We start from the raw sequence: 13020 nt of genomic DNA on the forward strand, positions 1-13020 counted from the left end.
GGAAAGTAACAGTAATCTAATTACTTTTTGCAATAGTAATCTCTAATGTTACTCATTACTTGTAACTCTTTACTGCCCATCTCTGCCCACAAACATCACTTTTGTGTTGCAGTGTGATGATGGAGATGACTGCATTCACTCCAATCCACAAAGTCCTTAATTGCTCCTCTGTACTCCTCCTCATGTCTAATGATTAAGCCAGCTGTTACATCCTCCTGAAATATTCTGAGGATGTATCTGTCACCTAATTGTTCCTTGTAGCGCCGCTGTGAGTCTCAGGATTGTGTCAGAGACACTCATGCATGTGTTGAATGTAGAACTCTGTCAGTGCGCCGCAGGGAGGCTGTGGCTACAATGTAGCTGCCATCACCAGTGTGTGCCATTTACCATTTAACTAACTATGGAGGGAAAAGAAGTTTAAAGAAGTAAAGGCTGACTGATACGATTACACTGTGGTGCTCCAGGAAGTACATTTTATTTTCTCCTTGCTTTCAGGTTTTATATTCATTTTAGGATCCCAGAGACAAAAGGACAAGAGGAGACAGGAGCAGAAAGAAGTGTGGAGGAGGCAGAGCTGCAAACATGGAGCAGGATGAAGTCGTGGAGAGTGTTAAACAAAAGCTTAAAGACCATCTCCAGGAAAAGTTTACCTGGATAAATGAGGGCACATCGGATAGTCGGTCTCGACTTGACAGCGTCTACACAAAACTCTACGTCACTCAGCAGGTTCAGGATTTTGGTTCCAGACCACATGAGATTCTAGATCACTTTAATGTCCCACATCTGCAGTCATCGTTTTCACAGGTGAACAATAAACAGATCGATTTCTTAAATATCTTTAAACTGGGAAGAATTCATGTTCAGCAACAACCAGCAAAAGAAAAGACAGTCCAAAGAGTGATGACGAAAGGCATCGCTGGCATTGGAAAGACATTTGCTGTCCAAAACTTTGCTCTAAGCTGGGCAGAAGGAAAATCTAACCAGCACATTGATTTCATCTTTGTGCTCCCCTTTAGAGAGCTGAACATGCTCAGAGATGCCGACTACAGTCTGCTGCAGCTTCTCCTTCACTTCTACCCTGAAATAAAACCCCTAGAAGGTACACAGCAGCTTGTTCACAAGCAAGTGCTGTTCATCTTTGATGGTTTGGATGAAAGCAGATTTCCACTGGACTTTGATGGAGCTGTGAGAATAAGTGAAATAGATCGAAGATCAACAGTCGATGTGCTGCTGACCAACCTCATCCAAGGCAACCTGCTGCCTCGCGCTCTGCTCTGGGTAACATCCAGACCTGCAGCTGCCAGTCAGATACCTTCTAAATACATTGACCAGATGACAGAAGTCCAAGGTTTCACTGAGCAACAAAAAGAGTCATACTTCAGGAAGAGATTCAGCACTGCTAATCAGGCAGAAGAAATCCTGTCTCGTCTTAGAGGAATGATCAGCTTCTATTTCATGGGCCATATCCCAGTGTTTTGCTGGATCATCGCTGAGGTGTTTAGGAAAGGATGGAGTGATGAGAGGAGCCGCGGCATCACAACGATGACAGAGCTGTACATTTATTACTTACTAATTCAAACACAAAGAACGAGACATAAATATGCAGGGAAAAGCTCCAAGAAGAGGTCCAAACAGAAGAAGTCTCAAGCCCAGAACTCTGCCATGCTTTTGAACTTGTCCAAGTTGGCATTTGAACAGCTGCAGAAAGGAAACATCATATTCTATGAAGAGGACCTCACAGAAAGTGGCATCGATGTTGATGAAGCATCAGTGTTTTGTGGATTTTGCTCAGAGATTCTTAAGGAAGAACGAGGCCTGTACAAGAAGAAGATGTTCAGCTTTGTGCATTTAAGCTTTCAGGAGTTTCTTGCAGCTCTCTACATGCACCACTGCATCCTGACGGACAACTTCAGTACTTTGAAGTCTTTCCTGGGTGTCGACCCGACAGATCTGAGCTTTCTGGATTTGCAGAAAAAGGTTGTGGATAAAGCCTTGCAAAGTGAGAAAGGTCAGTTAGATCTGTTTCTGTGTTTCTTCCTTGGATTTTCTCTGGAGTCCAATCAAACAGTGCTGCAGGGTTTACTGCCACAGGTAAAGAGCAGCTCGGACACCACCGAAGAGATGAAGGGATACCTGAAGAATTTCCATGTCAAAGACATCCCACGAGAGAGGTACATGAACCTTTTCCTCTGCAAGTTTGAGCTGAAGGAAGAGAGATTTCAGGATGACATCAGAATGTATCTGGATTCAGGAGCGAGACTCTCGACCATCGACTGTGCAGTGCTGTCGACCATGATGCAGATATCAGGGGAAGTGCTCGAGGAACTTGATCTGACAAATTCTGTCACACCGTTGATTGGGACTGAGAAACTTGTCCAGCAAATGAAGAACTGCAAGAAGGCTGTGTAAGTAGTTCACATGATATTTAAAATAAAATATTCAATGTGTTTAAACTGTCCTGAGTTCAGTTCCACCATCAGGGGTCTTTCTGTGTGGAGTTTGCATGTTCTCCGCGTGTTTGCGTGGGTTCTCTGTGGGTACCCCAGCTTCCTCTCACAGTCTGAAGACATGCAGTCAGTGGGACTAATGGGAAAAATCTAAATTGGTGTGAATGGTTGTCTGTCTCTGTGTGGTAGCCCTGTGGCAGACTGGCGACCTGTCCAGGGTCCACCCCGCCTCTCGCCCTAAGACAGCTGGGATTGGCTCCAGCGCCCAGTGACCCTGGAAGAGAGACGATGGATGTTTGAATTTATTTCCATCAAACAGCCAAAACTAAGAGATCACATTAGCTTTGTGTCAAATGCAATCTCGCTGGTTTTGCAACAACTCTCTCTGACAAATTTCCAAACTTCCAGAAACACATTGTTGCTCAGTGTTGCTTCTACTGTTTGGCTCAACGTTTTATTGATTAAATCTCACAGTTAATGTCATGTACAAAGATTTGAACCATCCAACTCGGTTTGATTTGTAGTCCATCAACATTTTATGTAAATATTAAACAGTCAAGGACTGTGTCAAAAAAAAAGGAAACAAAAACATCGGAAAAATTATTTCAAATATTTGTGGAATTTTCAAGCAAACTTGTGACACCACAAAGAGTGAAACAGAAATGATCCTGATGGAAGCTCTGTTAGATTTAAAGTAGAAATACATCAGGTGTGATACACATAAAACCACATTGTAGTACTTTCTATGATTATCTGGGATGTTTATATTTATTTATTTATTTGCAAATAAACCAATAACTGTAGGTGAATAAATATTTGTGCTTTTCTTCTGATTCTGCAGACTCATGAACGATCAGTTAAGCAAAGGCTGCTTCGACGTGCTCCTGTCCGTTCTTCAGTCAGCGGACTCTTGTTTAACAGAGCTCAGCCTGGTGTATTTTTCTAACGTCAGTGATGGTTTTCCTTCTGATCTCTTTGCTGGACTGGAAGGTCCTGACTGTAAACTGGAGACACTGAGGTCAGTTTAAACTGTTTCTGCAGGTTAAAATTCTTTCAAAATCTGAAATCTTTATGTAACTACAGTCATGTATCATACGAGGACTAAACTACGGTAAATGACCTCAGTACATCTAAACAGTCGTCTCTACATTATTTCTAACTGGTGTGTGTTTCGCACAGGTTATCTGGGTTTTCTCTAGACTGTAGCGACTGTCACAGACTGGTTTCTGTCCTTCGATCAGACCCGTCACCTCTGACGGCACTTCATTTGATCAACTGCTTATGCAGTTATTCAGAGGATTACAGTGGATATTGTACAAATGACGTGAAGACCACTGGAAACCGTGGAGATTTCAGTGATGAGTCACACCTGCTGACTGTGATTCCTTCTGCTTTGATTGGTCCAGTCTGTAAACTGGAGTGGTTCAGGTACCTGCAGTTAGTGCAAGGATCATCTTTCATTTTCTCTCTGCAGGTTATGATGTGCAGATGTTTTGCTTTGTTTGCAGCATGCCTGGTTGTTTCCTGAAAAATAACTGCTGGCAGGTGTTTGCCTCCGTTCTCAGCTCCAACTCCCAGCTGAGAGAGCTTGACCTCAGCCGCAACGACCTGAAGGATTTAGGTGTGCAGCTGCTGTCTGTTGGACTTGGGAGTTTAAACTGTAGCCTGGAAACACTGAGGTACTGATGGCAGCTCGAGCTCCATGGAGTCCAAATACTCTGCAACATGTGTGGTAACGGTGAAGAGTAGCAAAGCCTTTTGCTTTAGTAAGAGCCATTTTCTCTCCAGGCTGTCATGTTGTGGGATCACAGAGGAAGGTTGCGTCTCTCTGGCCTCAGCTCTGAAGTCCAACCCCTCCCACTTGAGAGAGCTGGACCTGAGCTACAACCATCCAGGAGTGTCAGGAGTGAAATTGCTGTTGGAGCGACTGGAAGACCCAGAATGTAGACTGGAAACGCTCAAGTCGGTACACTGTGTAGTAAATACAGGTTATATATAGCTCCCTAAACTACGTTTTTTCTAATATGTGGGTGGTTATCCAGAAAATGTTGCTGTATAGCTAGAACTGCTTAACCAGCTGATTGCAGACCTTCATCGACTCTCTTGGTTGTGTTCAACAGTCTGTGGACTGATTTCTGTGTCAGGGACTCGAGACTAGTTTGACCCCAACATCCAAACCACATGGGGGTCCTCTTTGGTCCAGCAGCTTGTCTCAGTGCTTCTCTGATAAGTTCAAAGCTAAGGTGAACATGTTGAACAACAGTCCAATGTGACCTGACTTCAGTCGCTGTTACCTCTGCAGCTATGAAGTTAAGTGACGTTACACTCAGTTAACCTGGGCTGTAGTAAGGAGCGAGGAGATTGTAGCAGGTCCTGGTGTCCCCGTCAGCAGACCAGACTGAGATTTACTTTATGTGAAACATTTTAAAACATGTGATCATGTTCCAAAGATTTTCTGTTTACATTCACATCACACGTTCATGCTTTAAAGTTCACGTCTCTTTATTTGCTCCAAAGCTGAGACCTTTCTGCTCTTCTGCCTCAGTGTGGACCACAATGAAGAGCACTGGGTCGACCCACAGCTTCTGAACAAGTGTAAGTGTCACTGAGTTTCTCTGTAACATCGACTGAGCTGAAGCTTCACTCACTGCATCTCTTTCACAGATGCCTGTGATCTCACATTCGACCCCAACACTGTGAATAAACAGCTGCTTCTGTCTCAGTGCAACAAGAACGTGAGCTACACTCATGAACAGCAGTCGTATCCTGATCATCCAGAGAGATTTGACCAAACCAGTCAGGTGCTGTGTCGAGAGGCTCTGACTGGGCGCTGCTACTGGGAGGTGGACTGGGAAGCGTTTGTGAATATTGGTGTTGCATATAAGAGCCTGCCGAGGAAGGGACACTGGGACACAGAAATTGACCGTAGTGACAGAAGCTGGTGTTTCAGCATCACCTCGGTGAAGGGTTACTCCTTCCGACACAACCTTAAGGAAACCTTTATACGGGTCCCTCACGTTGACATCCAAGCCTTCCTGGTCACTCCAAAGAGACTGGGACTGTTTCTGGACTGGCCGGCCGGCACTCTGTCCTTCTACTTGGTGTCTGACGACATAAAAACTCTCATTCATACCTTCCACACCACGTTCAGCGAGCCTCTCTACCCAGCATTCACAGTTCGTTTAGGATCCTCTGTGACCCTGTGCAGGGTGGTGAAGATGGAAACTGTGAGTATTCTCGGTGCTCTCATGGTGTCACAAGTTTGTGTGACTGGAGAAAATATTTTACTTGCCTTCTCTGGATTTTTAGACTCGTTCAAGCTTCACACCTGAGATGAGCAAAGAAAGAACAGGCATTTCATACAGGTACGACACGCAAGCCTCGATGTGCCCACTCTACACTTTAAACTTGGATACAGAGCGCAGTCAAAGAAAAGCATTAACAAAATGTGTGATCGTCAGATTGTGCTGGTCTTAAAGTGTGTTCAGACTCACTGTAGACCCCGTCAACGTGCCCTCAGTTGCAAAAGGTTCAGTCTTGCTTTCAGTGCTTATTAAATATGTTCAGAGCTTTACCTTCCCACCAGACCTGTAGTGAAAATGTATGATTTTATATTTATTTATGCTTCATGGTTTACCAATGTCTTACTAACAGTATCCTGACCCCGCCCTCAAAGAGCTGATGAACAGCTGAAACAGGAAACACTAGTTAATGTTGCTGCACAGTAGAAGTTTATCATCTCATCCATGTGGTGGCAGGTGTATCTACTCATAGTAAAGACGCAGGTTTGCTTGTTGTACGCATTAAGTGAACTGGTATAGCATTCACTCTCATGTTTGTCCTGACCACACACTTACATGCTGTTCTGGTCACACAGCTGAAAGTTCCTCCTGCGTTCTTCTGTGTTTGTTGTTTAACGCTGGCAGTTTTCAATCCCTGTTATCTGAAACTGTCCTCTTATTCCCAGGTTAATAATAACTAATAGGAAGACATTTAGTCACCGCCATGACCACACCCAACCTTGTCTGATCTCCAACCAGTCACATGGGTAGCTGCACCTCCCTGAGCTGCTTCTGTCAGCGGCCTTTCCTGTTAAAAGTTATTTCTTCTCATGATCACCAAGAGCATCATTTTATAATTTCAGTTCTCTCGCTAATATTGTAGGGTTTTTACTTCGTAATTGAAAGCACATTAGAGACGAATAGCTATACAAACAGAAATTAGACTGAATTTAACAGCTACAGCATTGAGCTCCATATTGAACCGTTGTGTGTCGTTCAGGTTCCTGTTTCCCGGTCCAGGGTTGTTCCAGTGTTCTTTGACTGGTCTGGTCTTTGATGTGACTCGTGAGAGTGAGGTCACCTACAAGACTCTGATCTGGGATCCTCTGGTCCTCCAACCAGCGCACAAAGTGGCCGGGGGCCCGCTGTTCGGCATCGAGTGTCCTCGGGACTCTATACGTCAGCTGCACCTCCCACACTGTGAGCCTGAGCCGGGTAAGGACGCCACTGAACCACCTGAAGGAGAATTAAACCTGCAGAAAATGCTTTGATTTGCTTTCCATGGAAAGTTTCTGGAGGCTGTTGCAGTGAACGAAGCTGTGTGTTTTCCCAGCACTGGTCTCTGACAGCATCTCTGTGGTCCACATCACGGATGATGGCATGAGCATCATACAGCCTCTGGAGATCACTGAGACTCACGTGGTCGTGGACGTCCCTCACCTCTCCGCCTTTGGCCTCGTCTGGGATCTCGTTGAGCGGTTTTTCAATTACATGACGAAACCCATTCGTGGCCAAGTCCTGCTCTTCCTGAGAAACAGGCCACGCCCCATCCTCAGTGTGATGCTGCTCCCAGGAAACGTCCCTCTGCACGACGTATGACTTTATCATGAAATCATTAAATGGCTTCTGCATGAATAAATCCTCTGATTGTATCTGTTTGCTTTGAAGCTCTGAAACTACTCATGCACTAAGAAAATGTTGTGATGTCTCTGAAGGTGAAAGTGCAGCACGCTGCTTCAGAGTACATCGAAGCGCCGTCCTTCTGTTATTTCCACAAAGGTCAAAAGTACAGTCTGAGCAGCGCCCCGCACCACTTTAAAATACAGCCTGCAGTGAGTATCAGTCGCTGAGTGTCAGCAGACACTTTGTCCACAAAGCTGTTTTAAATTGTGCGTTTCCATTTCGCTTCAGCGTGCAGAGTTTTTTGAAAATTACGGACCAAATTACCACCCGACCTTTGAGATCATCCTGACAACGAACGCAGAGGAAGTGATGCTGATGGTGCAAGATCCTGAGGAGACACGAGTGTGGGAGCACGACCTTCGTCTGCCCGGTGAGCCTTAACTCAGCACAAACTGAAACCTGACAGAGATCCAACCTGCTGTCCTGGTCAGAATCACTGATCTGATTTGTAGAAATGTTGCTCTGAAATGTGCTCACTGTGCTGCTGAACATATTTTTTCAGCTTCATCCTCGGCTGATTCTCCAGGTGGAAGTCCTCTTCAGATGGGGAACAGCGCCTCAGCAGAGAAGCTGCGACTCGCTCGCACTAACTTCGTCGATAAAGTGTTGGATCCGGTTCTGAACAAGCTGCTGGACGAGCTGCAGCACGTCACCGTGCTAACTGATGCTGAGGGCGAAGCGGCCAGAGCCAAACCGAGAGGCGAGAAAGCTCGAGACCTGATCGACATGGTGCGAAAGAAAGGAGCTGAAGCAAGTTCAAAAATGATCGCCGTCTTTTGTGCCAACGATCCGTATCTGTGCAAAGAGCTCGGCTTACTGTGAAGCACAAATCTGTGATGATCACATGCACGTAGACATGAGGTTGGAGGCAAAAAAGATTTAGCTTCCAGTTCTGGAAAGAAGCTAATGTAAAAGTAGCTAAAAGTTTGTCTTCTCTGTTTCTAACACTTATTTTGGGCAGTTTGAGTCTTTATTGGACACGACGCTCGTCTTCAGCTCGCAGCATCAACACTGAGCATCATCACCTAACTGTGGCTGAGAAATAAAGTCAGCTGCTCACTGACGTCACCAAAGAAACGACTCCGAGAACAACACCGACTCCACATAAGGATAGAAACTGGCACCGATGCGGCTTCAGAGCATGGCCTGTGATCAAGTGTGCCCTTTTTGCAATAAACTCGATTCCATCATGTTTTTACTTATTTAAATTTGTAATTATTTATATATTGTCCGTTTGATTATTTTCATTGAAGTTGAAACTAATACACAAACTTCCAATAAACAGAGCTCCTGGATGTTTTTGGCTCAATCATTTATTCCCTGTGTAGTGGCAATTCCTTTTGTTTGACCAACCAAACATCCCACAATTAAAAGTCCACAAGCCACTGCTGCACTGAGATACTATTTCGTACGCAGGCAAAAGAAGTCCACTGTCCAAACTTGAAAGTTGCGTTTTTATGGTTTTATTTTATCCAGTTTGGCAATAACAAGATCCTTTTTTTTTTTTGTTACTTCCTGCTGCTTCTCCTGCTATGGTAAAAAACCATAGGCCCACCCCAGTGCATGCTGGTCCTATACCAGTCTCTTTATTTATAGAAACAAAAATGGCCCCACAGCTCTTACTGAGTAATTTAACAGAGTAACATCAAACAAACAATGAAACAAAATATTAACCTACAAATAAACTTGTAAATAAATTCCAAAATATAAGTAAACTAACAACAAACGTTAACTAATTTCAAAATAATAAAAAATAAGAACAAATAGCTCCAACACCCTGCATTTAACTTGTCAGTTTCCACATACACAGTATTATACTGTAATACAGACAGCAGACACAAGAGGGCGCTGTGCTGCCGGCAGACCTACTGTCTACACTGAGCTGGAGGGATGAAGGTTGTAGACGCTGCAGGTTATTGAGTCAGTCACTGGAGTTTGGTTCAGTTTTTGTGGATCTGCACACGTCCTACAGATGGATCTGAGGCCCGCTGTGCTGCTTTATGGGTCGGTGAACTGTCACCTGTCAGAGGCAACCTGGTTAAACATTAACGGGAACAACCGGATACAGGAGAGATCATTTTTTCTGAATCCAGCCTTCCTTCCCTTCAACGGGAACATCGCTGCGCACGTAGAAATAATGCATTAGATTGAATGGTTAGCTCAGTGGTCCACAGCGAGCAGCTGGCTCAGACAGGAAGTGCTTTTTGGGTCAGGTATGATCTTTCTCTCATGTCTGATTATTCTTCTGTGCAGACAGCCATGTCTACAGTGTCGTTTGACCCTGACGCTACAACCCACACAGCTCCTGCACAAACTGTCTCCTTCAAAGTTACCTTACTGTAATTTACCTGTTATGCTGACAGCAGTTCTTTTATATTGTTACATCTGCTGGTTGGGATCTTTTTCTAGCATGAACTTCCTTTTTCTTTTTTCTTTTTCTTTTTTACTTCCACGGGCTCATACAGAGGTACAGAAACAAGGAAGTATTGCATCAGCCCAATCCAAACATCCACCCAGTAGTGTGCAGTTCATAATGGCGAATTTGAGAGTTTGAAGAGTCTGTGAAAGCAAAGGTAAGCTTGTGATATTTCTATATGTAGTTTTATATGAAAAAAGCTGCTTCTAAACAGCCTTAATGTTGAACTGCTGCTAAAAAGAAGCAACACCCAGATTCATAAACTCATAAGTGCGCCTGCTATCTAACGCACCTTTGCCCTGTAGAGGTTTTATTTCAACAGCCTTATTTATTCACAGGTTACAGTGACTAATGATCTGATCTCTTGTTAGACACAGTCCTCCACGATTTGTGTGTTTTTGATGAAAATTGTTCAGCTCAGTCAGCTTAGACCAAAACTTCTGGTCTCAGACATCGCACATATTTGCCCTGCATGCGACAGTGATTAGACAAGTGATTAGAAATCCCAGTCTGCAATTAATACAATTCAAAAATTGTGGTTTTTGCCTTCCTTTGATATTGTGGTTGGTTTGGGGTTAGAGGTTGGAGTGTCTGGGGTTTTCCTGGGGGGCTCAACCCGGGGGCTGTGGTCATGACCTGGTTGGGGCTGTGGTGGATCTTGGGTGGTGTTTTCCTAGTGGCTGTGTACAGGAGGGTTGGTGGAGGGTCTGTGCTGGCAGATGTAGGTTACTGCCCTGGTGGCCTGGCTGCCCCTGGGTGGGTCCAGGGTGGGCCCAGGGTGGGCTTGGGGTTCTGGGGGTGCTCCGTCTCCCTGCTGTAGCTCTGGCTGAGCCTTGGTGGCCCAAATGGTGGTGGCAGAGGTCCAAACTGCTCAGGCACCCGCACCGGCCGCAGGGTGCAATCAGCCAAGACGCAGCCTGCCGTTGCACTCAACCCCACTCCTCGGGTGAGAGCGGCTAGCTAGCTGAACTCACCGTCTCTGGGCCCGGGGCCGGGGGTGCCGACTGTTCGGTCTGATTCCCTCTCCCGTTTGCTGTAGGGGAGTAGGTTTGGCCAGATGGCTCCCCAGCCTCAGTTGGGTGATGGGGGTATGTGGCAGGGCATGGTCAGTGGCGCCACTGCAGGGTTGGCAAACATACCTGCAGGGCATCCACAATGACACCTCTCCGGGTTAAAAGACTGAACTGGGTTGTTGTTATGGATTTGTGTCGCTGGCAGCTTGGGTGCAGCAACCAAAATAAAGTCAAATGTTACCAAAATCGTGGTCGCGTCATGCCTCCTTCCAGCCACAAGCAGAAATAGTTTTTTTTGATAGAGAATTCTTGAGAACAGAGTGCTTGAGGTATCTTTATGGTGCATAAGACAATGAAACTAAACTAGCTTTCATGTGTCTTTCACAAAGTTTGGGTGTGGTTCTTTACGCTGTTCTGTGCAGTCATCTGGGAGATGTTACATAGACTGTCATATTGCTTTTTAAACCATGTCCAGTCAGCTGAGTTTGCCACAACTGGACTAACACATTATGTAGAAATGTCTTTAAGTTCAGAGAAACTTTATAAGGCACCTCAGCTAAATTTCAACTGTCTTATCAAAGGGTAAGGCTTGTGTCATTTTTATGCATTTATAACATTGTCTGAAATAGGACTGGGCGATATGACCCAAAATTCATATCTCGATATTTTTTAGCTGGATGGCGATATACGATATATATCTCGATATTTTTTTAAAGCCATAAAGTAAGAACAAAATGAGAGTTCTTAGTCAAAGCTGTTTCCCAGATGTCACACAGGCACTTTTATTAACATACAGCATAGATGTACATGAAAAAATTACTCAAAAATAAATTATGAGCATTTATTAAATAATAATGCTCCATAAATAAAACAATGTTGTTTTTGTGCATAACAAAAAGCTCACAATTGTGCAGTCAAAATGTAAACTAACAGATGCTGAGCATAATATCAAAGACAGATTTCACAGCTGCTCTGCTCCCAAGTTCTACTGCGTGACTGACAGCCTGGAGTTTTACGTATCACTCCGCGAGGCTCCAGACTACGGCAGCCGTAATGCTCCGACAATCCATCAAGCGGTGCAGCTCCGTAGCTTACCAAAGTCGTACTAAAACATTTTTTGGCAGATTGCTGAGCGCTATGTACCACATAAAATCGCTTCGCGGTCATCAAGCACAACCAGAATTCATACAGAAAGGCGCGCTGTTAACTTTTGAGAAAATTAAAGGATTTTAGGCTGTACAGCCCCTGTGGGCTGCATGTTGTTAGCGCGGTTAGCTCGTTAGCGCAGTTAGCTCGCTAACACGTTGACGCTGTCCAGCCCCACGCACGGGGCGATGCGCGGTAACTCGTTAACGGAGATTTGCCGTGTCCATCCTGTCGTTGCCTGCAGGTGAAGCTATGGGGGAGGAGGGGGAGTTGTGTTCAGTGAAGGAGAGGCGAGGCCGAGTAACGTTGCGTTGAGACAAAAGTGGACGAAAGAGAGGCAAACTTGTGGGTCCACAAGTATAATTATGATGTAACATAGACTATATCGATATAAAAGATATTGTCACATCTTATATCTCGTATAAAAATATATCGATATTTTTAAGAAACTTGATATATCGCCCAGCCCTAGTCTGAAATCATTTTCTTCACTTGTAGTGCGAAAGTGTTGAGTGTGGATGTAAAAATGGAAAATCAATTTAGACAAAAAGATTAAAAAAAGCAAATGCTTATGAATATCACTGCACTGTAATACTACAAGAAAAGGGACATTTTATTTATTTTCTTGCTTTCAGGTTTTTAATCCCTTCAGAAGGATTCCACCTATAAGGAGAACAAGTGACAGGAGAACTAGGTTCAGTGTGGAGAAGACAGAGCTGCAAACATGGAGCAGGATAAAGTCGTGGAGAGTGTTAAACAAAAGCTTAAAGAGCATCTCCAGGAAAAGTTTACCTGGATAAATGAGGGCACATCAGATAGTCGGTCTCGACTTGACAGCATCTACACAAAACTCTACGTCACTCAGCAGGCTCAGGATTCTGGTTCCATATCACATGAGATTCTTGATCACTTTAATGTCCCACATCTAGCAGTCATCAATTTCACAGGTGTTTTATCAACAGATCGATTTCTTAAATATCTTTAAACCAGGAAGAATTCATGTTCAGCAACAACCAGCAAAAGAAAAGACAATC

General features: G+C 44.4%; 1 protein-coding gene and 1 long non-coding RNA gene across 2 annotated transcripts; both read left to right on the forward strand.

Moving 5' to 3' along the window:
- The first annotated feature begins 574 nt into the window (after positions 1 to 574).
- On the forward strand, positions 575 to 8659 carry LOC120734633 (NACHT, LRR and PYD domains-containing protein 12-like). Its single transcript, XM_040033560.1, has 13 exons — positions 575 to 2405; positions 3289 to 3465; positions 3627 to 3875; positions 3956 to 4126; positions 4236 to 4409; positions 4993 to 5042; positions 5112 to 5674; positions 5757 to 5812; positions 6729 to 6943; positions 7062 to 7321; positions 7444 to 7560; positions 7640 to 7781; positions 7914 to 8659. The coding sequence occupies exons 1-13, from the start codon at positions 583 to 585 to the stop codon at positions 8231 to 8233; spliced, it is 4317 nt and encodes a 1438-aa protein (XP_039889494.1). The 5' UTR covers positions 575 to 582; the 3' UTR covers positions 8234 to 8659.
- Positions 8660 to 9255: 596 nt separating this feature from the next.
- On the forward strand, positions 9256 to 12999 carry LOC120734637. The gene is made up of 2 exons (XR_005696057.1): positions 9256 to 9984; positions 12622 to 12999. It is a non-coding gene; the product is annotated as an uncharacterized LOC120734637 (long non-coding RNA).
- Positions 13000 to 13020: the final 21 nt, after the last annotated feature.

Source organism: Simochromis diagramma, unplaced genomic scaffold (genome assembly GCF_900408965.1).
Source record: "Simochromis diagramma unplaced genomic scaffold, fSimDia1.1 OVJJ01000571.1, whole genome shotgun sequence".
Classification (NCBI taxonomy): Eukaryota; Metazoa; Chordata; class Actinopteri; order Cichliformes; family Cichlidae; genus Simochromis; species Simochromis diagramma.